Source organism: Netta rufina (genome assembly GCF_964035555.1).
Source record: "Netta rufina genome assembly, chromosome: 12".
Lineage (NCBI taxonomy): Eukaryota > Metazoa > Chordata > Aves > Anseriformes > Anatidae > Netta > Netta rufina.
In genome coordinates this window covers 21,483,216-21,509,326 of record NC_140135.1, presented here as the reverse complement: position 1 = coordinate 21,509,326, position 26,111 = coordinate 21,483,216, and the positions used below count along the sequence as shown (strand labels likewise).

General features: G+C 47.1%; 1 protein-coding gene across 4 annotated transcripts; it reads left to right on the top strand.

The window, feature by feature from the left end:
- The first annotated feature begins 7,899 nt into the window (after window positions 1-7,899).
- LOC311213677 (G-protein coupled receptor 83-like) lies at window positions 7,900-24,116 on the top strand. 4 transcript variants are annotated; one of them, XM_084293841.1, is made up of 7 exons: window positions 7,900-8,061; window positions 10,900-11,041; window positions 11,522-11,772; window positions 12,525-12,650; window positions 13,757-13,890; window positions 17,713-18,321; window positions 23,717-24,116. In XM_084293841.1, the coding sequence occupies exons 3-6, from the start codon at window positions 11,635-11,637 to the stop codon at window positions 18,305-18,307; spliced, it is 993 nt and encodes a 330-aa protein (XP_084149967.1). In that variant the 5' UTR covers window positions 7,900-8,061; window positions 10,900-11,041; window positions 11,522-11,634; the 3' UTR covers window positions 18,308-18,321; window positions 23,717-24,116. The 4 variants fall into 4 exon arrangements, with proteins under 4 accessions (XP_084149967.1, XP_084149964.1, XP_084149966.1 ...); XM_084293838.1 differs by having other exon boundaries at window positions 10,900-11,772; XM_084293840.1 differs by having other exon boundaries at window positions 7,900-8,082; window positions 10,900-11,772.
- The last annotated feature ends 1,995 nt before the right edge of the window (window positions 24,117-26,111 follow it).

Here is a 26,111-nt window from a genome sequence, read left to right as displayed (position 1 = left end):
GAGTTTCCTAAGTTTTGTTCTCACATCTAGAAAAGGAGGAACCCTATAGGACTGTGATTTAGATCAGCCCCTCAAGTGAAAGATGGACGCAGGAAATCAGCATTCCTGTGACATCTTGTATCGAGGCTACGGCCTCAGACAGGACTAGCAGCCTCTTATTTGCCAAGCACAACATCCAGCAGCTGAGCAAAGCCGCCCCAAAATCCAGAGGAAGATCAGAGAGTTTCAAGAACATTTTGAAGCTTCATTTGACATTTCCCTGGAGATAACAAATCTGCAGGTGCTGCGTGCAGGGTCATGCCCAGAGCACCCATCCAGGCTGCAGTGGCCAGGGGCTGGGGTTTGCTCCCCAGGAGACTCAGGTGTCACTGCTGGCATCCGTGGAGCCGCACGGCCACAGATCACGTCAACAGCCATGGGCAAACTGAGACTGTGTTGGGAACTGGAGATCAGCAGCTGCTTGATCCACGAAAGGTGTGGAAGCCTCGGCAATTCTTCCGAGATGAAAGCACTGCAAAGAGGTAACAGGCAGTAAACCTTCATGTATTTTCATTCTGCTTTGCATTTGTTCCACAGTCCTGGTTCCGGAAGATTTAAGATTAACTCCACAGAAGCAGTATTTGAGTTTCCATTTGAGTAAGTTGTAGAAACTATTGCAGATAAAGGAGCCTAAATTTACACATGTAAACATATTTTGCCCAGTAATTGGAACTTGGAACAGTCTTCACAGAGTATGCTGGCTGGCTACTCCGTACAGCCACATGCTATTTGGGTGGTTTGCCTATTTACTTGTTCCCTGGATTGTTTAGAATACTGGATGATTCTGCATCAGGAAGGAAAAAATGGAAAATTACTACCTTGACCACAAAGTATTACAGAAATCCGTCCCCAAATAGCTCTGGAAATCTTTCTGTATTGCTTGGTCCCAGGTCCAGAGGTCACTTTCCAGTGCTTTCATTTAGCTCCTTAGACCTGAGATTTTGAGGCTGCAATTTTCCCAAGCACTGCATTTTGCAAACACACTCAAGCTCCGGAATTCTTTGCCTGCTTAAAGCTGTAGAGATGTGAGTGTGGTGTGGCATAGCTGTATGTCTGAAATAGCAGTATTTTTCAGCAGCTAAATGCCAGCCCCTCAAGTAAGTTCCAGCACTGCTCAGCAAACCTGAGGCTTTCCCTGACATTGAAAAATGCCCCTCTTTGCTTCTCATCAGTTAAGCCAGTCCTCCTTTGCTGCAGTATTTTCCTGGACTGCCGTGGAGAACATCACAGCCTGCAGCCCTGCTGCCTGCCAGTGTCCTGCACAGGCTCTCCTGCTTGTTGCCCTGGGGCAGGCAAAGCCACCTGAATTCCTTGCTGCCAGGTTTTTGTGCCCCTGGGCTGTCCGGGCTGTCCTGGGCGCGCCATCACATGATGGCTTCATTTCTTCAAGAGCCTTTGGTGAGAAATCCAGCACATACCTTTCTGGGGACCCAAACTGGCTGTACATAGTGGGTCCTCCTTGTCCACACTGCCTTCTTTAAGCAAGAATGTTTCTCTAAAACCAAGGCATCCAAACATTTCCTCTAGTCAATCACCTTTCTCCACATGTGTGTTGATTTTGTTTTTCAGGCTGCCTGGAAGGGAAGCTGGACATGCTGATTTGAAGTGACCGGGATTGCCCCGGCTCTTGTTTTAGAAAGGATGCCACATTTGCCATTTTGTGTTCCCTTGGTGGTAAGACAGGTTTAATTTATAAATTAAAAAGCACGGTAATTAGTGTTTTTGTATTTGAGCACTTCAGACCTTCTGGGGAAGTACTGTTTGGAGTATGCTCTTCAGATTTCATTATTGTAACTTCATAACCTCTTTTGCCTGAATTAACTGAAAACTAAAAAATAAATGCGTCAGAGTGAGTGACTGACAAAAACAAATGTCCCTTTCTGATTGTTTTTGCTTCTGCTGCCACATGTTTGCAGGCACAGAGAGCTGTACTACTCATCCCACCCTTGCTGAATTTCTGACCTGCAGAGGCTTTCAGCTGCCCATTCTCCCCACGAGGTTGTGGCTGCTTCAGGCATCACCTGCTGCCCAAAGCCCTCCTGAGCCACAGCTCCTTGCACAGCTGCCCACAGGAACACTTGTCACCATATTCAGGTACCCATATCAGGGGCCTGAGGGGTGCTTTTGCCCAAGCAGAGCTTGGAAGGACACTAATTGCTGCCAGCTTCTCTGTGGGACCATCCTTTGTAAGCTAATACATTTTTTTTTCTTTTCACTTCTCTTCCTTTTCTCAGAGCTGCACAAAGAGACAGACTTGAAATGAATGCACACGTGGCCACTACAGCTTGAGCCCCATCTTTCTTCATTCCTCGCTTCCTCAGTACGTGAGTTATCCCAGCAAACCTATCACAACTTCAAATCAATCCAGGAGCAGAAATAATGGGCAAATGCAGGATGCCCTTGTTTAAAAGCAGGAAAATGCACAGCAAATGCTGAGGTGCTACTGAAATTTTTCTCACCTTGTCAGATGTATCCAAATTTCAGTTAATCAATTTGACTTCCTAGATGATGAGTGGAGAGGTGTAAATGAGAGGTCTCCGCTGTGTCTTCTGGTCTCTAATGCTTTGTCAATGGCTCAATGTGGCAGGATTCCCGTTACAGACTCTTGCCGGCAGAGTTGGAGCTCTCTGCCCTCAGATCCACAAGGCACTTGTAGATAGGCTTGTTTTTAAGACTGAAAAGTGAAAAAGTTTTGAACTTCTCATCAAAGGCAACACAACTCCATGTGAATGCAGAGAGAAGTGTGCATCTAAATGCAGTTTCTGGATGGTCTCAGCTGAACTTTAGGGTCTCCTGCTTACGGTGTCTGTATTTTCACAGACAGACTAAAAGCAATACGCAGAGGTTGGTGCACCGAAGAGCAGACTGCTTTCAGAGGTGAAGAAGTGTACAGTATCAGTATATGTACATGACACAGTAAAAATCGCCTACTTTCTCCATTCATTGTCAAGTCATTTTTGTTAGCAGTGAGTTTTCAGTTAAGGAAAAGATGGTTTGGGTTTCTTTTTTCTGTCCTATATTCCAACAGAGATTATGAAGAATGACCAGATTTAGCACCTACCTAAGAAGAAAACTTACCCTAAGGCGCGTTAAAGGCTTGGAGACTTCTGGAGCCAAAAGTCTACCACAGCAAAGGATACTGCATTCTTCAGAAATGTTAGGGTGGCTGCTCTTCCCACAAATGGGGGCTGACCCTGTGGACTGCAGAGTGCCTACCAGTGCAGTGAGCTGCGCTGGCGTACCCAGAGACTCCAACAGGACTTTGCTGTCTGTCAGTGTTATCTGCTGGTTTCATACCACCCACAATGGATATCATGTGGCCAGATGTCAGATGGGAACCGAACACACTGTCAATGGCAGTCTGTGTGATTTTAAGGAGATAAAAAGGAAAAAAGAAAAAAATAAAGAAAAAAATAAAGGCTCAAGATGCAGACCCAAGAGGACTAGCTAGACAATACCCATCAGCTCAGGCAGAGGGAAGATTTACAATGTCATATTGGTTTTCTTTGTTCTGTCACCCAAATCTTTCAGCTGAAAATTCAAGGACTATCAAATCCATTTTAAAGCCTTTCTTTTCCAGCCACTCTGAAGTTCCATTATTAGTAGCTATTACGTACTTGCCATTTGTGTTTTGAATAATAAAGTCTAAATTGTAACAGTCCACAGAAAATCAAATGCAATTGCTATTGCATTGTTGGTCTTTTCTTGTTTTCTTTCTTTTTTTTTTTTTTTTTAATTTTTTATTTTATTTTTTTTTCTATTGAAGCTCTTTTTATAAGACTTTTCCCTCCACCCACTTGCTTATGATGAATGTAAGTGCTCTTTAAAATATATGCTAATGGAAGATTTTAATTTGAAATAATGTGTCTGAAAGCACTGTTCCCATTTATATGGACAGCTAGTGCTGGATCATACTCTGACCCTGGGGAAACTGTGCCTGAATATCACTGGAAGTTTAACTTACAGTTCCTGCCACCTGAATTTTAATTTGACTTAAGACAGCAAATGAATTTAAAATTTCATTATAGTTTCTGTTTTGAATTTGAAATATCAGATGTTTAGATATCTGACATTTTTATCCCAGGTAGGCAAAGCCTCCACACAGCTCTGTCTGGAGGGAGGCTTGAAGTCCCTGCTTTGTGAGCTGAGCTCAAATGGAATAGTAATTTGAAGGCAAGTGGTCTGGTGCAGAAGATCTTGCCCTGCAGTTCAGAATTTGTTAATTCAATCCCTGGCTATGCTGCCATCACCTTATGTAAACCTGAACTGGCTTTTTAAATGCAAGTCTCATGAGGGAGAAGGGGTGAGTAACCTACATGTTGCCCATCTGTATACATTAAAAGGTGAATGCAGGTATCATGCATGGTGATAAATATTTCAGGGAATTGGCTATGCCTTTTGTGCCTCAAAATATGATGATGATAACAGAGCAGACATCAATATTTGAGAGCAAAAGGAGTTTTCCTGAAGCTGGTAAGTTACAATGCCTCTGTACCTGTGTATCATTAATTCATCAGTCTAGAGGGCATTTAGCCCTCCAGGAGACAAAATGACCTTCTGACATTTAAAAGTAAGACACCAGAAGGAAAAATATTGAATGCCTTTAACATCTTCAGTCTGCAAAGTCTCCACAGAGACAGGCAGGTAACTTGAATTTTGCCCAAGGAAAAAATGCAGAACACTCGAAGCAAATTTATTCCACAGCACAGCCACTCCTGCTCCTAAAATATTTTCGGGTAGGCAAAGAAGCAGACTGGTGTCAGAATGACATGGAAGCAAACGCTGGCTGCTCCATAGGGTGCCTGAGGGGCAGTGGGGCCAGCAGCTGGTGCAGGGGCTGGGAGAGAGCTTGCTGTGAGGAAAAAAAAACACAGGAACCTTAAAGCCAGAGCATGACAAGTCGCATTAACATGAATTATTTCAAAATAACTTGATTTAAATGAAATGTTTTAAACAGTGCCTTTGGAAACATGGCTGACTTGTTTTAGTCTCCACTTGGATTTCAGGTTGCAGTCTGAGACCTTCAGTTCATCCAGAAGTTCAGGCACATGCGTGAACGTCAGGTGCAGCAGAGCACCACAACCTGTGCTAGCTCTGAAAGCCACAGACAAGTGCTGTACTGAGTCAGCTTACCAAACGACTCTGGACGAGGACATGCTGTGGGTTGTGTGCTGGCTGGCTGAGGTAGATGTGTCAATGTTAGCTATCAGGGAAGTGCACAGAGTGAGTGGCGTGGAGAAGGTGGACTGCTCCTGGCCAAACCTCTTCTTCTTCCCCCTTCACTAAACAGGGGGCAGTCGTCCTGGGCAGGAGTGAAGGCCAGGGAAAGTAGCAAGCATCACCCAGCTTCTGGCCCATCCTCAGTGCAGAAATGAAGCAAGCAGTAAGGCATAAGCAGAAAATAGCAGGACCAGCTGCAAAGGGGAAAGTCACTGTCCCCAGTCAGGAGAGCTAATAAGGATTATTGTTGTAATAGGAATACTGGAGACAGTGACTGCTGTGCTTCAGGTTTTCATTCTTCAGCAAATAAGTGCTAGACTGTTTCAAGAGGTTCTAGCACATACATGTAATTAAATAATTTGTACCTGAAGAAAGCTAATATGCCTGGGATTCTGCTGGGAATTTGATTGAATTCATAGCTTTCATCTTGGAACACGCTTGCAGTTAGAAAGCAAGTAATAATGTGTGTCAGGTAAGACAAGCATGAGAAGATAATGAAATGGCTCTTGAGATGCAAGGGAATGGCCAGCTTCCATTGCGTGGTAACACAGAGAAAGCCTGACTTTAGGAAAGAGAAAAGGACTGCGCTTGGTGCTGGCAGCCTGAGGAGAGGAAGGTCCCTGGGCGGCGGGGGAGGCAGCAGCCCCGTGGCCAGGGCACCGAGGTGCCATCACCAGTGAAGGACCACGGCTTCGCTAACAGCCACGTAATTCAGACCCCGAAGGGCTTGTCAGGCTTGGCCGATGTTTGCTGTGTGTGGAGATTATTTCAGCTTCCTTCAGCTGAGATCGCAAAGTTCACCTACAGTTAGGTGGCTAACATCTAACTTAATTTTAGTTTTTATGTATCTTTATACAACTGAATGCTTTTTTTTTTAAACTAAACCCATTGCACCGTGTATGATAAAAGTCTAGTGCAATCAAGGAGTTGTGTCATAATTAAACTTCTGGACCAGAAAGAAAGATGTGTTAACAACAAAATGGTCAGTGATGGCACCAAGGAGACCAAGATAAAAGGGAGGTGGACTATGGAAAGGAAAAAAACACTGGTAGGAGGCAAAAATTGTGCAGAGGGAAAGGAGGGAAAACAGCCATGGACAGAATCAGATCATAGGGGAGACTGGAAGCGGACAGAAAGCCAAACCTTTTTTTTTTTTTTTTTTTTTTTTAATAAGGTGTGAGCTACACACACATACACAGGGTGGAAAATGAGAAAGACAGTAATCTCCACTTCAGAGATATGTCTTCTAAAATCTTTAACTGAAAACTAAGCTGTCTTTATGTTTTTGCAAATCTGTGTCAAAATCCATCAAGAGGGATCCAGGCATGGGAAAAAGCATTTACCTAAGAAGAATGCATCAGTGCTGCAAATCCACTAAGAGCCCCACTTCAAGAATTCGGACTTGGAGATTTTTGTGATTTTTTTTTCCTTTCCCATTAATTACTTTACCAGCATCTCTGCACAGCCAGATGCTCCATACCGAAAGGTCAGTGGAGGACCCTGTCTGTGTTCGACGCCCACCCTGTGCCCGCCGCCCCAGCCCCCTGCCAGCAGCCTGGCCGCAGGCTGTGCTGCAGCACCTGCCGTGTGCTCGCTGGGACCGCAGGCAGCCTGGCTCCGCGCTTCCCAGCCTGGGGACTTGACCCAGAGCCCAGTGAAGACAACGCAAAGATCTTCATTGAGTTCACTGGTCTTCCGGTCAAACTTCTTGGCAACTGCCTTTCAGAAAGGTGCCATAGGCACTGAGTTTCTGTGCCAGCTGGTCTGGGAATTAACGTGTGGAGGAGACCAAGCTTTATCCTTGGCATCCGGGGCTGTGTGTTCTGGCAGCCCACACAGAGGAAGGCACCATTCTAGCTCCCGTAAATGACTTTTGAGACTGACCAAATCTCTTGGAGTAAGAAGAAAAGAATCTCATTCTTTTTTCACAAGAACTGATGAACAGCTTCTGTTCAAAAGGAAGTGACAATTTTACTACACGTATCAAGCATCCTATCTGCTTTTTCTTACACTTTCACAGTGAAAGAATAGCATGATCCTTGTAAAGGTAATACAACAGCACGAACCTCTTCACTCTTCTAAATGTCATAGAGGAACACGTGAGTTATGATTCCCATAGAGCTCTCTCTATAGGAAATTTCTATCTTTGGACCTCTCCTTTATGTTCCTGCAAAGCATACGCGAACCCACGGCACAGAATAAACCAAAGACTGGCTAATCGCCGGCGTTGCTCGCTACCTCCACTCGTCCATGCCGGGAGATGAATCGTGTGCCTCGGCGCTCGGGTCCACCTGGCATCCAGCTCTGCAGAGCCGCGGGCTGCCGTCAGAGCAAAAAATCGGTAAACGCTGCGGGAGCCGGCGGCGGGGAGCCCCCCAGCTCGCGCCCGCTCAGGGAATGGCCGTGGCCGAGGGATCTGCCCTCGGGCCGCTCCGGGGGGGCAGCTCCGAGCCCGATCCAGCCCGGACACCCCCCGGCTGCCCCCTGCGCCCCTGGGCTGCGGCCCGGAGGGGTCGGGGAGGGGCCGGGCCGTGGCGGCGGCTGCCCGCGGTGGGGGAGCGCCGCCCCCGCCTGCTGCCGGGGCGGGGGCTCGGGGCTTCGGCAGCGCCCCCCGCATCAGCGCCGCAGCTCGCAGCCGGCCCCGCTTCACCTCCGGCCCTCCGCGGCTGCTCGGGGGTGGAGCGCAGCCCCCGGGCCGGCCCGCCCCGCGCCCAGCCCGGCAGCAGGACCCCGGGGGGCGCCTGCCGAGCCCCGGGGGCTTCCCGAGGAAAGGATGCGAGCGGGAGGATGGCACGAGGGGACGTAAGTGGCGGCGGGTATTAGGTTTTTTTTTCCTCCTGTTGTTTGGGTTTTGTTGGGGAACTGTGAATAACTTGTGCTTGCAACGCGCGTGCTCTTCTTTAAAGATTTATCCGGTGCAGAAAGTGAAGCGTTGATTTATGTTGAGAATGCAAGTAATTTGTCAGACTGTGTTTGGAAAGATGTACTTAAATTCTTTGGAATGAAAGCATCAGGAAGAAATTACTGTTAAAGCAGGGAGGTGTATTCAGCCAGCCTCTTGCAACCAGATTGTAGAAGAGCCGGGAAAAGTTGAACCAAGGTGTGATCTTCTTCTCTGGTCCTTCAGACTATATTAAATTATATAATTGTATAAATTTTCAGTTGAAAGCTGAACTCTCGTATTGCATGCAGCCATAGTGTTCCAGCTCATCAGGGTAATCTGCATTTAAACACTGTCTCAGGAAGACAGGATGGCCATCTCTGCTGCACCTGTGGTCTAAAGCAACAGCCAGTGCTGACAGCTTCAACAAGCACCTCAAATAACGTTTTAGTGGGTACAGAAAGATCTGAAGAGAAATTCCATGTCAGAAAATCAAGTTGTAGCTCCGTCATCTTTCTAAGCTCTTCCATTCCCCTTGTCCATTTGTTCCTAGAGCCTTCCTTGGAAGAAATAAGGTTCAGCCATGGAGTGGGCCAGGTCAGAAGGCTGATCCAGCTGGAAAAGCTGATTATTTAATTTTCAGCTGGAACAGCTTCTTGATTTGATTGTACAGGTACCTAGACATAGGCACAAAAGAAAAGTAGTAACCAAGTCCCCCTTCATTACCCACATTTAAGGCTGTGGCACCCTGATCACTGTGAACTATCTAGAGTGCAGGTCCTGCAGGTAGTCCATGAGAAACAGGCTTCTCAGTCACATGGGCACTTCAGAAAACCTGTCTGCACATTTTTTAAATTAAATAATCAGTCCTGAGATGTTTCTTGATCTGTTTTGACCCATGCATTGTAGTAGTTTCTTGAAACTCAGATTCCATTACAAGCCACTCTCTCAGGGTAGCAAAGACAATTGTACACATGAGATGCAGGGAAGGCAGTAGGTGTTTTCATCTGTCATACCACAGCGTCATCTCTCAGGCTCAGTGATGGCATTTCAGTGCAGCATGAATATCCCAGATGTGCTTGTTCAAAGATGAAAGTGGTTCTGCTAGAGCTGACTAAAATTGTCTGTCTTTGTTACACGTACACTGCGCTACCTTTACAGATCACTGTGGCTTCCTTTCATTGAAGAGTGAAGAATGATTGCCTTGGTGTATACCACAGCAGACATTAAAGAGGCATGGAGAACCACGTGCGCCTTTCCCAGACATGATAAACCTCACAGGTCTTTTAACACCCCAAGTGGAGCGGAGAGACTGTCTGCTCTCCCCTTGCAGAAGTCCAGATGAATGTAGTTCTGGAAGCTCTCATTTCTGGTGTGAGCATTAAGTCTTTTCTGGGTTGTGCCAAGCTCCTAGTCTCGGAGACGTGTCGCTGCAATGAGTCCCCTGTGCCAGCCGTCTTCTTCAAACAGGATGAACGATCCCTTTCCTCACTTGCAGCTCTCATTTCAGTTTCATAGCAGCACCCCAGCACCATGTCTTGTGAGAAAGTCAGATTAGGACCTGCTCTAGGGCTGGACAGATACTGAAACAGGGAATAATGAGGTCAGGTATAGAGACCGGGATTTTCTGCCTGTTGCACTAGAGCTGCTTTGCTCTAGCAGAGTCCATGAGCATTTGTCATGCTTCCTGTCCTTTCAGGGTTATTTCATGCATAAATTTGCCCAGGAAACTGCCACTGCCTGTACTCAAAATTTCTTCTTCTCTTTGTCTCCTGCATAATTGCACCTTCCTCCCACCCCAAGTTGTTTCACATCCACTGCTTTTGAGGGCCATCCTCTCGTAGGTCCTCTGTATTCCCAACACTCACCAACGTAAGCAGACAAGCAAAGGAGATGTTATTATGGGAATGTATGGGTATGAACACACATATGCTGCTTACTTCTGTAAGAAATCTGTTGATCCCTGATTCTTGCTCAGTGATATTTGCAGCTGAGGTCCAGAGGCAGGAGCAAGCGGTGTGTTAGAGCTTGGGATCTGCTGAAAGCCTGCTTCAGGCCCACCACCTGCTATGCAGTGAGTTCACTGCCCTCAGCAGCCTGACAGTTTGCTGTGTGGGGAGGTATTTCAGGGAGCTTTTAGCGATCTGAAAGCACTGATTATTAATCCTGCACTCCATATGAAGTCCATTGATTTGTGCACACAGTCATGGAGCTTGACAGGAATTGCATGTACAAAACAAACCGTCTCTCCTCTCTGAGAACCCGGAAGAGTTTCTAAACAACTTTCTCCTCCTGTATGCAGCATATCCAGAAATACTGGTGTGCGTGGTTCGTAAGTTCCACCCAACATCAACAGATCAATGCAATATAAAATAATCAGAAATGTGTAAAAACAATAAAAGGAGGCCTAAAGGTGAGTAAGCAGAGATTTTTTTGTCTAGTGAATTGTTCTGGTGCATGTAGCATTATGCACTGGTTTGTATATGGTATAAGTGTATAGTCTGGAACTTGCATGCCACTTTTATTGCTAAGTCTCACCTTTTGCAGGAGAGACTATTTTCTCACTGAAAATGAAATGCTGTAAGCTGAATTCAGCTGTTGTTTAGAAGAGAAAATATGAAATAGATCAAAGTTGACTTCTGATGTGATTTCCACATTCTGAACCACTTTGGGATAATTGTTGGGGTTAGATGCAGACAAAAGCTTCTTGTGCTTTTAAAGGTGGTATCCCAAATGGCTCTGTCTTTATGTTTCAACAGGGAAGAACCAGGTGTTTTGAAGTAGAGGATGAAAGCACCAACTGAGCAGCCTTCTCTGAAAGCTGGAGGAAAAGTGGGCTCAGCTGAGAACAAATTAGAACAAGCTGACATGGAATTAAAGCAACTTCAAGCTCCATCTGAGGTTTTCCTACATTTACTTCATGTAATAACTAATTATTCTTTCCAGCCAACCTGTGGAGCTATTACTGTTCTTGATATATGAAGGGGTTGAGGGTGTGCAGTGCCAAACCAGCCCCTTTCCAGTGTGCCTGTTGAAAATGCTCCCCAGTGCTGCCTCTGCCCCTGAGGAACCCATCACACCTTAGAGGCTCCCTTTGGCTTTGCACTTAAAGATATTGTTCATAATGCCAACTGCATCTTCATCAGCTTCCTAGAGAACCGAGCAGTTGAAGCTGACGGATCACTTGCTATGCCAGCTAGAGCTGTGGTCCCAGCTGCCCTGAGTGATCAGAGTCTGGCTAACCCGCCATGCCTTACTCCCTGCTTCAGTCGTACAGGCCACAGATGAGAGGTTTTCTTGAGGAGTTTGACCATTACTCTTCCTTGGTCAAACTCATGTCAGTATACCAAGCAACTAACAGGACCACCTTCAATTGGACAGACAGCCGCATTGTGGAGTGGGAGAAATTTGCTGAGCTGGCTAAATATGAGCCAGAGTCCCAGAAGCCAACAGTAAAGGCTCTCCTCATCGTGGCGTACTCGGTGATTATCATCATGTCGCTCTTTGGGAACATGCTGGTGTGCCATGTGGTGCTGAAGAACAAGAGGATGCTCTCAGCCACCAGCCTTTTCATTGTCAACCTCGCGGTCTCTGACATTATGATCACGCTGCTCAACACACCTTTTACCTTGGTAAGTGGCATGCTGTGCTGTCCTTTCAGCCAGGAGGGACATCTCGTGGAAAGGCTCTGCCTGGTGGTCGCAGGCTCTCTGCGCATGCTGTTCTAGGACTGAGGCATGAACCCAACAGAAATAAGTCTGATAGACAACTCTGCCAGGCAAGTAAAACTCTGGTCAGGAAACTGTGTGCTTCCCTTGCTCTTCTAGACTCTATTTCCTAAAAGACTCCGAAGTCTCTCCAGGTATGCTGCTGAATGGGGAATGGAGAATAGGTGTCTGGATATGTACGTGATGTTAACATACATGCTGGGGGATTGCAAGGTCAAACTTAAGACTTAGTGGGTCAAAACAACTTGAATGCTGGTTGTACTTAGGTAACTGGAAGAAAGAAGGCAAGTTCTTCAGATCTACCAGATGGGTTAAGTCTTCAGTGAAAGTTCTCCAGACCTGCAGGGGGTGGTTGTGTGAGCAAACTATGGTCCGCTTTTTCCAAATAAAATTGTCAGTATAATCAAAAAGTTATTACCATTGCTCACGAATGATGTTTATGTGATTACGCCAGGAGGGCTGCAACAGGACCATTCATTTCAACTATGTTTTTTAACCTTATAAACTCTTCTGTAAAGTGTTTTGAAATCCAGCATAGCTAGTTGGGTTTCAGGTGAGGCTGCCCAGACAGCCAACCAAAAAGCATGAGCTGGCTCGGGTGCTGTCCAGGGGCTTTCCTTGTGGTTTTCCTTACTGATGGCTTGTTTTCCCCTCAGGTTCGGTTCGTGAACAGCACGTGGATCTTTGGGAAGGCCATGTGCCACATCAGCCGCTTCGTGCAGTACTGCTCGCTCCACGTTTCCACGCTGACTCTAACAGCCATCGCCCTGGACAGGCACCAGGTGAGGCACTGCTTGTCTGCGCTTCCCTTGCAAGGCTCCCCCCAAGCCCCTGCCAGTCTTGGCTGAGCCGGCGGTTCAGGCTTTATTTTAAATGGGGGCCTTGAAAGACAGCAGAGCCGCTGCTGAATGAAACACATTTGTTCAGCTATACAGGGAATTTTTTCAAATATTTTCAGCTTTCTATCCCTAAAGCCATAAAACACTGGTCTGTATCATTCTGAGCTTAAATTCTGACCTCGTCACCTGTTTGTTCTTTTGTTCTTCTTTTCCCACTGGGCATTTGCTGCATCATCCAGATGCAGGGCAGATTGAGTTGGTAGCAATTCTCGTCTCACTGCAGCAGTGAGTAAAAAGCAATCCTGATGTTAAAGTTCTAAAGTAGAGGATTAAAGTGTAACTGTGGGACTGATGCTGGACCATAAAGGGGAGTGGCAGAGTGAGAAACTTCTGTTGGCAACACTGGGAGGACACGTTGGAGCTGTGAGAAGACTACCTGCCATCTGCCTACAGCCAAGCTGCATCAGTTGCTTACTTACTGTAATAAATACTCGAGGTACTGCAAGTAGACAAAGGAGGAGGTAGACCAGGGCAGTGCTTATTTCTAGCAGTCACTCTCCTTTCCTGTATTATATATACACCTATCAGCCAAAATGATGTTCTTCAGACTTTGAGCTTTTATAAGCTTGTTATCTTTTAATCTAACTCAGGAAATTTCGTAAAAGGTGAGTTAATCCCTCAAAACATGGGAGAAGGGCTCAGCTTGATAGGTTTAGCTAGTACAGAAGACATTTTGTTATGTAATTTATACAGAATAAATGAACGTACTCATTATTGAAGAGACTTGTGTAGATTTTTTTTAAGTAACCTACAATTTAAAGAAAATTAGTCTCACAGAAGAAAATAGAGAAAAAGTTTATTTGAAAGCACTTCTGAAAAGTTGAAGGGTTGACATTTTCTAGGTCACTCTAATAAGCAGGACATTTTCCTAATCATGGATGTTATTTTCTTAATAGCATTAGATCATGTGAAAAATACCTCTGCTGTGTGTACTGGTGGAGGCTTTGCTTTCTCATGAGATAAGAGTCACTGTGAAGTCTTTATTACAGGTCATTCTGAACCCACTAAAGCAAAGGATGTCACTAACAAAAGGAGCGCTGAGCATTTCTGTTATCTGGCTGATGGCAACCTGTTTCTCCCTGCCACATGCCATCTATCAAAAGCTTTTCCAGTATAACTACAGGTGAGTTCCTCCCTGGCACATCTGACCCCTTCTAAGCAAGAAGTCTTGCAGCCTTCAGCTGCAGTGGTGGTGGCTCTTAGCAGGCAGAGCTCCTGGAGGGGCTCCCAGGTTCGGGGGGGCAGGCAAGAAGTTGGTGGAATCAGTGGGAATTTGTGTCTGAATAAAATCTAATTTCCTATGGCGGAGGTGGCTGCTGTGAAGAGCCTTGTGGCTCACTTCAGTGCACATATGCGCTCAGGATGTCAGTTTGTTTTCATCTCCCCAAAATCAGGACGAGTGGGTCAGTCTCACCTGTGCAGCCTCGTGCTGGTGGTAGGCTGTAAGGCACAGGTGGGCAGGTGGTGCGGCTCCGCTGGGGCATGGCAGCTCGGGGCCTTCTTGAGTTTCATTGTACCTTCGGGGTGGGCTCTGTCCCCAGTTTCTCCCAAGGGCCTTTCCTCTTCCCTCCTCACACTCACTCAGCTATTTAGTCCCAAGAAGACCATGTCTATCCAGCTTGCCCAGTACCCAGACAAGGAGGAAGTGGAGAGCAGGTGCAGCAGTTTGAAAAAGAAAGAAAATAAAACTTACCATGTAAACATCTGGTACTTGCTTTAGCAAGACTACAGAAAAACACCTGAAAAACTGTTTCTAGTATGCTTCTTTGTCTTCCCTAGCAATGAAGAGGGCTCTTTGCTTGGCAGAACACAACAAAAACTATTAAAAGAAGGTAAAGTGGAATTTCACACCCACGTGAAGACTTCTGAAGCATCAGAAGAAAGTGAAGGTTCTGCTCTGGAGAAAAAAAAATAAAAATAAAAAATATGCTTATCTTCTCATCTACCTGTTAGTCTAGTGAGGGCTTTCATTGTTAGGAAGTCACCCTTTCTACTAGGAAGAAATAAAGAATCAGAAGTCTTGTTTGTGTTTGCCCTTGCCATCTGCTTTTCCTCCACATTATCCGATCTACTGCGGTCCTCTTGTCCTCATGAGCCTCAAGAGTGGCATGTGGCAGGAATGCCGACAGACCCATGCGAAGCTTTTCCCTGGGTGCACAACATAGGTCAGGAGAACCCACAACCCACAGCACGCCTGTGGTGTCACTGCAACCTCCTGGCCACAAAGTAGGCCATAATGCTACATGGTGTGTGGTTTTCGTGGTGCTGCTTCATATTGCTGCTGCCTGCGTTTTGCAGGAATGCCGGGCTCGAGGCCAAGGGACTGGAATTTTCAGCCTGAGAGCTGAGTACCAGGGAGCAGAGTAAGAAGACAGCAAGAGAAAGATTTTTGTTGTAGGTATTGAGCTTCTGTATAAAGGACAAATGTCTTTCTTCCTACGGTATGGCCACTTCTCTCCTATCAGTGTGACAGGGAGAGCATTCAACTATTCGCACAGGCTTTTTATAGCTGTTTGCGTACAGGAGGATACACAAAATAGGAGAGTGATCAGGGCTTTCACAGCTCTTCCTTGCTTGTGCTTGTAATTTATTTGCTGAGAGATGCCTTATGGGGGATATAAGATCTTCAACCGCTTAGACTTTGTAAACAAAGTGCTGGGTTACTCCAGTGCTTGCATTGCTTCACAGCTGCGCTCAGGCTATTACTGAACGAATTGCTTATGAATGAACAAATGCCGCTATCTCTTTCACTGCACCTGTCTCTGCTCATCCTTCAGTGTGCCCAGAGGAAACCTAGCCTCGAGCTGGCATGAGGCAGCTCGGCGATATAAGGACTTCCAGGACACGTTATTCTCATCGCTGTTTTCCATTGAATAAAAATCCCGGTTGTAATATCGCCCATAATAGGTCCTGTGGGGCAGGAGCCCCTGAGACATCCGAGCGGGGAGCTGTTCCTCCCATGGGAACAGGGATGGGCTCCAGCAGCGCCGGATCCCGCTGGCTGTGGTGTGCGGTGGCGCAGCCAAATCCGTGGTGACCCCGGGCTCCACCAACACCCAGCGGTCTCTCCGGCCTCGCTCTCTGCCAGCCACCGTCCCTGAGCAGGCAGGAGCTGCTTCTCACGCCTGCACCATCCGCAGGCCAGCTGGCAGCCCCAGGGCACGGCCTGGCCTCCCCGTGCCCCCCAGGAGGAAGCGTGGCTGCTCTCCTCTCCCACGAGCATCCTCGGAGCCCGCTGTGGCTCCGCTCAGAGCTCTGCTCCCTGCCCTTCGTACTACCTCTTCACAGGCGCAGCTCCACTCACGGAAGTCCTTTTCCAAGCAATCTTCTATTTGTGGCACAAAAGCCAACTCCGAGGGTTGAAAACAGGATATTAAAGACATTAATCAATACTGCAGCAAATAATGTGGCTTGATGGAGGCTAACAAGTGAACAGAGGACAAGGTTTGAAGAGAAAAGGGCAAAATGGAGTAAAAGAAAAAAAGCAGGGGAAAAAAAAAAGAAAGAAAAGGAGAGAACATCCACAGGAAATAAATTTCTGAGAGCCCCTTCCTCTTAAGGTGTTATTGTTTCCAGGCATCTGCTGTGCCATGTGGAGGAACACTTGGTTCTCTGCAGGGGCTGTTGAGGTACGTGTGCTGAGAGCAGCAAAGCAGCGAGGGAAATGCTAACAGAGCACGTGTCTGTTGTGCTGAATTTGGCAGGTTAGTTAATTTCTGTTGAATTAAGCTATCAGATATAGTTAAACTATTTTTTAAAAATTTATTTATTTTTCAACTATTGTTATTTATTTATTTATTTATTTATTTTTGTTAGTTAGCCACCAGAAGTTAAACTGGTGTCCAAGTTAAACCAGCGTTAAGCAATCAATTTTTCCAATAGCTGTGCCTGTTTTAGGAGGCAGCAGTAAGGTCCCTGGAGGAAACATGACGGGCAGGACACAAAGCCGTGCTGTCAGGGGTGCAGGTGGCTCTGCAGGGGGCACCTGAGCGCTCCCTGGTGCAGCTCTCGGCCTCCAGCCCCGGCTGCCTGCAGTGGAGCCCCGGACAGGAGGGTGGCTCAGTGGCATAGTGGGGCCCTCAGGGTGCCCTGGGCAGGGGGGAGGCTGCAGCAGTGTGGGCAGGTCCAGTGTGGCAAAGACAAGTGAGAGCTAGGGCAAGCAGGCTGCAGCGATGACCCAAGCATGTCCTGAAACTCTGCTGCGTCCCGGCTGTATCGGGTCAGTTGTGCGTGGACAGACAACTGCTTGAACAGGCCATCCACAATAGGAGTAATGCATCCTGGGCTGGATTTCTGGGTGGACACATTTAGGGAGACCAGGGCATCATGTGTGCTTTACCTGGGTATGTAGGAATCATGTACAAGCTGGGAGAACAGCAGGGAGTTCAGTGGTGCTCACCCTTTATCACCTCTCCTCCTGCATTGGGATTTTCAGGAAGAGAAAGGTGACACTGCTGTGTCTGTGCCCAGGCACACACAGGGAAGGGGCAGATCTGATCAGTTCAGTGCTTCTTCCACAGGAGCCCATTTGGTAAAAAGGGGCCTTCAGGAGCAGCTTCTTGCCATGTTAAGGGGACTCATCCAATTAAAATCCACTGCAGCTTCAAAGAAGAAACTCCACATTGTCATTCTAAGACTTTCTTGTATCAGACAACACAACAATTTAGGAAGAAAGGTGATACAAATACACAGTAGCCAGTCAGCATCAGTGAGAAAGATGTGGAGAACATCATGAGAGAAGGCTTTCTGGGAAACTGAAAATAAGCAATTTTGAATTAGCTTTGTTTGGTTGAGATTAGCAAAATCTGGCCCTCCTCTGTCAGCATTACAAGCCAGAGGAAGTGGTTGTGGGTGGTGTGAAAGCCCCTCTATGGTTTGCCAAATTAGCAGCATCCATTTACAAAGCAATGTCCACATACTATATACGTATTTCTTTGTTTTCAAGGGAAGCCACTGTCCGGAGCTTGTGCGTCCCTGATTTTCCTGAGCCTGCAGAACTGGTCTGGAAGTATCTGGACCTGTCTACCTTTCTCCTCCTCTACCTCCTGCCCCTGCTCATCATCACCGTCACCTACACACGCCTGGCTAAGAAGCTGTGGCTCCGCAATGCCATCGGAGACATCACCACGCAGCAGTATATCACCCACCACAAGAACAAGAAGAAGAGCATCAAGATGCTGATGCTGGTGGTGGTGGTCTTTGCCGTCTGCTGGTTCCCTCTCAACTGCTACGTGGTGCTCATCTCCAGCCTAGGCATCAAGACGAAGAACTCCCTCTATTTTGCTCTGCACTGGTTTGCCATGAGCAGCACCTGCTACAATCCTTTCATCTACTGCTGGCTGAACGAGAGCTTCCGCTCGGAGCTCAAGTCCCTGCTCTGCATGTGCCAGAAGGTGCCCCAGCCTCGGGACAACGTGCTGCCGCCTGTTATCACGTCCTGCCGAGAGGCATGGATGGAGCAGGCCAGGTGCAGGAAGGGACCTTCCTCCCAGACCATTTGCTCCACTGTCAATGTCCAGACAGCCAACACCGATCTGTGAGCCAAAGGGCAGAGGTGAGTTGGTTGGTGGACATCAAAGGGCATCTCCATGTTTCTTCTCAGGAATCCGTGTTGCTGTTCTGGTTGATTATTACTGCTTTTCACATATTATTTACTGGTATCACAGTAGTACCCACTTTACTCAGTGCTGTGGAAACACAGACTTTCAAACACCCTCCCTCCAAGCCCCCAGTTGAAACTGGCCCAAGGAGCAGGTAAGCATGCAGAGAACATGGGAGAACATGGATGGGGTAGTTGCTTTGCAGGGGGCTCCCATCACTGTAACAGCACAGGCTGTGGGACCCCTAGATTTACAGAGGAACAAGTGGATGGAGCGACGTGCTGTGCCCAGCACACAGAGCTCCGAGCAACCAAACCTCCACCCTCAGCGGCACCTGGGGAGCAGAGACAGTAAACAGGAAGGGATCGTCCCCACACTGCAGCTTAGACTGGAGCTGTGCTTCATAACCAGACACAATTTCATATAGTCCAGTGAGAATTCCTTCTAATTTCTATTATAAACTCATTAATTCATCAAATAAACCTACACAGGAACTAAAGGCCACAAAATATTGCATCAGGGCTGTAGCATTCACTAACTGAAGAATTAAATTATTCTACATAATTACTATTTGTAAGAGAAATTCATTTAGACAGCTGAATTGACTCAGAGTAAGAGGGAAAGTTTTGTTTACAATCCTGGGAAAAATACAGTTTAATTTAGATGTGCTTGGGAGGTAGATGAAGAAAAGAAGATGGAACAAAGGAAAGAGAGAGAGAGGAAGAAAAAAAAAAGAAAAAGAAAAAGACAAGGACAAGAGACAAAGAGGCGGGCAGAAACCAGATTTGCTATGTGATTTGCAAGCAGTGTTGGGCATTGGGAACAGGATCTGCTTCTGACCTAGCCAGAGCTATCCCCTCCCCATCATGTCACCCCTGTAATAAATTGCACCAAGACTGGAGATCAAGAGAGGCTGAAATAGTCCCACAAAATGCACTGCTCTAAAGTTGAGAACCCTTAAAGCAAGCCTCAAAATGTGTTCATTGTGCTCTCCGCAAGTTGTGCTCAGTATGTCTTTTCATAGTCCCCTTTATGTGTGCACACAAAACACATGGTTTCGAAGAGATCCATCTTTCTACAATTTCAATTGTACACTTTACTTACAGGCTTCTATGAAATAACCATAGCAACAATATTAACATGATATATTCCATGAGAAACATGGCTCTCACTGTAATTCTGTATTTTCTTGTGGTATTTGTCCAAGAGTGCTTGTACAGACTGGCTGCCTATTTCCCTAGAAAGAGCCACACTTCTGGGGAGCAGCGAGCCAGCCCTGGGGTCATACCTCCTGGCATCCTCTTGGTACAAGAAATGGTCTGGGAGCACCTGTCACGTCTGTTGGCTATGGGAGTATTCGAAGTCTCTCAGAAATCTCTTAAGCTTGTCTCAAGTCCATCTTTAAGATTTATTAGTGTTTTTTCTTTTTTTTTTTTTTTCCACTTTTTTTTTTTTTTCTTTCTGTCTTTAAATGGCTTCATGATCTTTTTCTGGAGGAATCAAAGACCTCAGTCCAAAGCAGGTCTCTGTTCATGCCTTGGTTTACTGCCAGTCCCCTGCCATGCATTTAGCTGTCTCTTGCTATGAAAAGTAACTCAGCTTTTTTCCTTAGATCTGTAAACTGTAGCATGTCTTTATTGCTGAGATTTTTCTCCCCTAAATGGGCATGATGTAAGAGCTGTCTGTATTGCATCTTTGTAATGACTTTGCTATCTGGACTGACAATTATCAATGCCTGAATGAGATTCAAAACCTCACACGTTTTACTCATTACCTAGGGGCTCTTATATCACTTGAGGATGGATGCACTGGCTAATCAGCTTGCAAGGAAAGGTTAGGATGCATGACTTGGAAAAAAAAAAAAAAAAAAAAAAAAGGAGGAAAGCTGAGCTATGTTGTTTGATGTGGGAAGGGACAGTGACTGAGGGGCAAGAGGGTGCACCTCTGCTGATACGCAGGGACAAGGTTTGCTCCTACCATTAGAAGGCTTACCTGGCCAATGTCTGGAAGAAAATACTTAAGAAATCTGCTTTTGCTAAAATGTGTCAGGGTCGAGCCTACTCAGCAGGTAAATAGATGCTGAAGTGCTCAACACTTTGTCTTCAGACACACGCTCACCCATGGGAATGGCTTCCTGAACGGTGCCCAGGCAGCTGCATGTCCTGCACCATGGCTGTGGCCAGCCCTTCGCGCCGGGTGCTCCTGTCCCCCCGCTGCCCCAGCAGGCTGCCGGGGGCTGGCTGTGGCTGGGTGGGCAAGGCAGGTGTGCCTTGTGCCATCAGTTCCCCATGGCCCTTCTGGCCCTGGACACCCTCAATGCTGGGGTGGTGGGGTGGGCAGAGCAGTCCCAGGCAGCCTGACCGCCGCGCAAGCCCTTGTCCTGTCCCTGGCCAGGCTGAACCGGCCTCTGCCGCCCTGGCTGTGGCCCTTGGCAGCTCGCAGGTGACTCAGATTTATCACTGCGGGAGGCAAGATCCCGAGGGTGAGTCTGGAGGACACAGTCCCAAGACGGCGACTTACAGGAGCCTGCTCTGCAGGAACTACCCGAGCACACGCAAATCAGTATGCAAAGATTCAACAGGGAAATGTCTGAGTGATTAACAACCCAGATTTACTCATGTTAGCTCATGCCAGATGTATCCAACTGCCTTCAGCAGAGTTGCTGATGAAGGCGATAACAGAGAGCACAGTGCAGAAGATACCTGAATTCCAGAGACAAATCCCCTTATATAGCCCCACCACATAATGAACAAAGAAACCACAAAATGCCAACTAGATGAGGAAAAGCAAAGCAGAAGAAAATGCACAATGAGTCAGAAAATTAGCTCAGGAAGGAGAAGCAGAATAGAATTATTAGCAGTTAGCTCTTCAAGCTGAAAACAGTACAGAAAGTCTGTTCAAAGGAATAAATGGAAATGTTCTGTCCGATCCAGATCAAGCCCTGAGAGGTGGGAATGCAGCTGGGCCAGCACCAGAGACCATCCTCTTGCACTGCTATAAAAATTAGCAGATTTGTTCATGCTGATACCCAGAGGGAGAAGAGGGTGAAAAACCCCCAAACCTCACACAGGAAGTTTGGATGCAAAGTGCACACCTAGAATTAGCAGCTGGAAATTAAAAAACAGACAGCCGCTGCCATGGCCAGCAGAGAAGAGTTTCTCCCGCAAGTCAGGGAAGATTGCTCTACCCTCTCACCAACTGAAAAGCAAACGCCCATTTCCCTCAAGCTATCACCTCCTACATTGTGGTGGGGAGAAAAATTTGTCTGATCTCTCCAGATTTTGGATGAAGCCCAAGCAAGAATACTGAAGGGATAAGGACAGGGTTCTAATGCCCAGCTTAGAGCTGCAGTCAGCTCTCATCTTAAAGATTCAAGGCTTTTCACAAAGCTGTCCTGTCCCACCGCTGCTCAGCAGTAGTCCCTACCCAAATTCCGTGGATGTTCCTACATCCTGAGTTTGATCTCCAAGCACTCCCAAGGGCACATGCCTTTCCAATAACAGCCGCTCCATGTAGCTTGTCCTGAGCAGCTTCTGCAGGTACGCCGGCAGCAATTTTGATGTTGGCCATACCGTATTTTGGGTGTCTGCGCAGGAACAGAACTGCAGTCCCTGGCAGAGCTGTCAGGACAAGCAGCCATGCAGGAGCAGATCCCTGGATGCTGCCGAAGCCCCGGTGCGGGTCTGCCTGAAGCACCGAGCTGCATGAGGAGGGGGGTGGCACGGGGTCAGCATACCCAGAAGAAGGCATGCAGGAGGCTGTGCCTGATGTGCTGCACTGTAACAAGCCCTTCCTAAGGGGCTGCTGGATATCTCCCTCCAGATCAAAGCCAAAGCATTTCTTGCTTCCCCTCCTGTTTCCCCTCACTGTATTTACTCCTCTGCCCCCAGTAATAGGGGTTAAAGTAACACCTTTGGTCTATACAAAAAAGTTTTTTTCTCCTGTGAGTCAAGAGTGGCTAATAATGCCTTGTTTGGCAATGCTAAACTGTGTGATGATCTCTGCAATGAGCCGCCAGTGAAGAGCAGCTGTCACTTATCGGAGGTGACAGGGAAAAATATAATAATAATCACCAGGCTGAATCCCACAGAACCCAAGTGCTTGGTTTTATAACACAATAGTCTGTCACTTCGAGAGGCTTTTTTTTTTTTTTTCCTATGACAGCCCTCATAAAAATCTCCTTGACAGATAAGAACAGACAAATTGCTTTATAAAATTGGACTGATGGACCATCTAATTTGTCTGCTGGAGACAAAAACAATTGCTTTATGGAGTACCATAAGAGACAATCATAGGGAGTGTCCCGTTTAATGGAATTCTTGCTTATTGACTTGAAATTAATGCTGCTTTAGTGTATATAAGTTTATATCCTCACCAAGTGTCTTGTCTGTCTGACCTACCTGCATGCTTTCCTGGTGCACATAAGTAGCTAATCCATATCATGTCCTGGCAGGCTGTCGAACCTCGGCAATCTCTTGCAGAAAGGATTTCTACTCTGGCAAGGAGCTCTGCTGGGTACGTGTAGCTGAAAGCTCCAGTGATTTTCAAGACATTATGGTTGACAGCTTCATGCCATTCTAGCAGAACTGCACCAGATGCTTCTGCCAGATCCGCAAAGTCTTGTGGCTTCTTCTTCTTTTTTTAATTGGTTGGAAACAGGAGTGCTGAGAGACTAACAGGCTGACTCCCGTCCTTACCCCTGCCCTCAGAGTGGTTCCAAAGAATGTTTTTCAATGTGGTGATAGGTGCTTTATGTACATAAATATACATAAAGACTTTGTTCAAATCCTCACTTGTAGCCAGCTCTAGTATGGTAATCAGTGTAATTCCAAAGTTGCCAGACTTTGAATGTTGTTAAGGGGATAATTTATGATACATTGCAAAAATGATGGTGGGCAAGTGTTTGAGCAGCAGATCTTGTTCCTTTTCTCAAGACAGAAATGATTGCTGGCTGCCACATCTTGTCTTGGGCAATTTCAAACAGGAGTTAAGTGACCAATGACCTAAACCTAGACTCTTTCTCCCTTCATTGATCTCAAATCCTGTTTGCCTTGGCTCTGAAGGGGAACAGGGGGGAGTGTGTTGGAGAGGCTTGTCCCCAGCCGTCATGGCTTTCCTTCGTGCTTTTGCAGGCACAGCGACACGGAGCTCTGGCAGAGCAGCAGTGCGGCCGGCAGCAGCTTGTGCTTTTTTTCCTCTTCCAGTCACTGAGGAAGACAAAGAAGACTGAACAAAATAAAATATACTGCAGATGGAAGAAATGTACAAAGCAAGCAAGAAAGAAGTTTGGTAAAGTTTTTTCTCCTTATGAAACAGTTTATTTTCTTATTTTCTTCCCCAAATCTCCAGATAACCATCTAGAATGCAGCTGAAGCCTCCCACGGAAGCAGCTCGAGAAAGGATGCTCACAGCTCCTGGGGGTCTCCTGAAAAGAGACTTTCTTCCTTCTCCTGCTGCTGTGACTATGCGTGGTGTTTTCAGGTTATCTGCTAACTCGAGGCACGTGGCAGGGTGGAGCTGCTGGCACAGCAAACATCCACTGCTCCTCAGCCTGCCTGAAATACATCTTCGTTGTTAGTTCAGGACATGTGTTTGATTAACCAGCTCTGGTCGCTGCCCATTGCAGTGAACGTGCAGTAAAAAGGGAGCGAGGCAGCACTGCACCCCAGCCTGCTTGCTGGCCTCTGCCACCAAACCCTCTCATGAGCAGAGCAGCTCCACTGGGATGGGCATGTTCCCCACCTGATATTCCCCGGTTTTGCTTTTGGGAATGGGGGTGGAGAGGGATTTTGAAATAAACGAGTGCTTGTAACTCCTCGTGGCACAGCTCAGTACATGTTTTGGGGGCAGCCCCTGACAAACCCCACAGAGAGCAAACACCCCCTGCCATGGGAAGGGCAGCCTGAACCAAGGCAGCATTTCCCTCCCCATGATAACAGCTGCAAGATAAATGAATTGCTGGGCTGTAACCCTCCTTTATGCATTGGTTCATCTGGATAACACATCTTTAAGTTCAGAGAAATGGCTGATTTTCAGCTGCACAAGCTGCCCATGGCAAAGCACCTGCTGAAGTGGCAGCAAAGGGAAGAGCTGCTGGCTGCTGCCCGGCTGCTGCTCAGGCAGCCTGGACTTGGGAACCCCCTGCCATCAAGTACCCCCCCAGCACATCCAGAGCACCTTTAGGGAGAAGGTGAGATTTTTAATGGGGCTGAGACAAAGCAGCCATAGGCACTGCAGAGCAGGCAAGCTGCCACTGGGTGCCAGGGGACAAAGGTACCCTCTGAAATTTGGCTTATTTGCAGCACCCCTACTCTGCCTGAGCTGCTTGAGCAAAGCAAACAAACCTGAAGTCTATTACATCTGCATTAGTGGGATTTAAAACTACCTGCACCAACACAGTAGAGTTAGCTGCACTGATAGCTTAAGATTCGTTTTCTGTAGCCTTAGTCCATCACTCCAAGTAATTTGCCTGCAACAGACACTCTTCAGGCTTCACTCAGTCAAGCATCACTCAGCACGGTTTGTCCTCCCACAGCAAGTACAGGGCCATTTCCTTTTCCCTTGCAGCTGAAATCACTGTTGAAATCGTTCTACAACTGCTGCCAACACTTTTCCCATTGCAAGAAAAATAAGGAAGATAACCCCACACCTCCTGAACCTGCTTGGTGAGGTTGCTTCTGGTTGCTTAGCACATTTTATTCCAGCACTTCCCATTTGTTATTTGATTCCAAACTTAAAAACTAGAGCAGGACAGCAATTTCAAAAACAGCAAAATAATAATGGCACCAAGCTAAGGCCTGGTATCATGTGCTTTACCAAGCTGTTGTTTGAAAAGCTCATTTCCCCACTGGGTACCAGTCTCCCCACCTTCAATATGTTTACCAGGGGCCAGCATCAGCCTTTGCTGCTCCACCAAGCTGCCACCCTCAGCCCCTGCAGCCCAGCAGCAGCTCATGCTCAGACGAACAGAGCAGGTGCTCAAGCAGCAGCAGTGGTGGTGTTGGACTAGCCAGGTGTAGGCAATTCCTTTAACAGTGATAAACTGTCAGAAGCCTGGAAAAGAGAGAACAACCCTATTACTCCAGCATGGGAGAAAACATGGGTCTTGTGAATGTCCATGCAGGCTCCTAGAGGAGGACCCTGCCCAGTGGGAACCTCGGGGAGCACTGGTGCCTTCCTTTCCCTCCACCCCTGCCTGCCTGCCTCACCCTCTGCCTCAAGCTCTCTGCCTGGCAGTTGTTGCTGTCCTCCTGGGCTACTCTCTGCCTGTGCAAAATGAGTGACAGCTGCCGGGGGAAGGCAGGAGGTGAATTACCTATTTTTCCTGAAGCTAAGTTGTCAGTGATTTTCTTTCACCGTTGCGTTTCCTCTGCCATTGTGAAGGAAGGAGAGGTTGAGGGTGAAGGTAGGAGGACCTCCAGTGTTTTCCTAATTTTTGCTTTAAGCATTGCTAAAACATTCTCTGCCCCCTCTCCTGCTATGAATTGGAGGATACGAGCCATTCCTCCACTATGTTTTATATAATTTTGTTTACATTTCTGAATATACACATACACTGCTGATGCTGGGCTGACCTCCTCCTTCCCAAACCCACTCCCCAGTGCGTGTGCTAGGACCGGGCTCTGTCCGGGCAGCCCCTGGGCAGGGCTGGGGTGGGGGGCTGGCAGCAGGGCCCCGGCGGTGCTCACAGCAGCCCTGCTGGGAAGCCCCCTCCTGCTCCCTACTGGAGTCACTTTTGCCATGG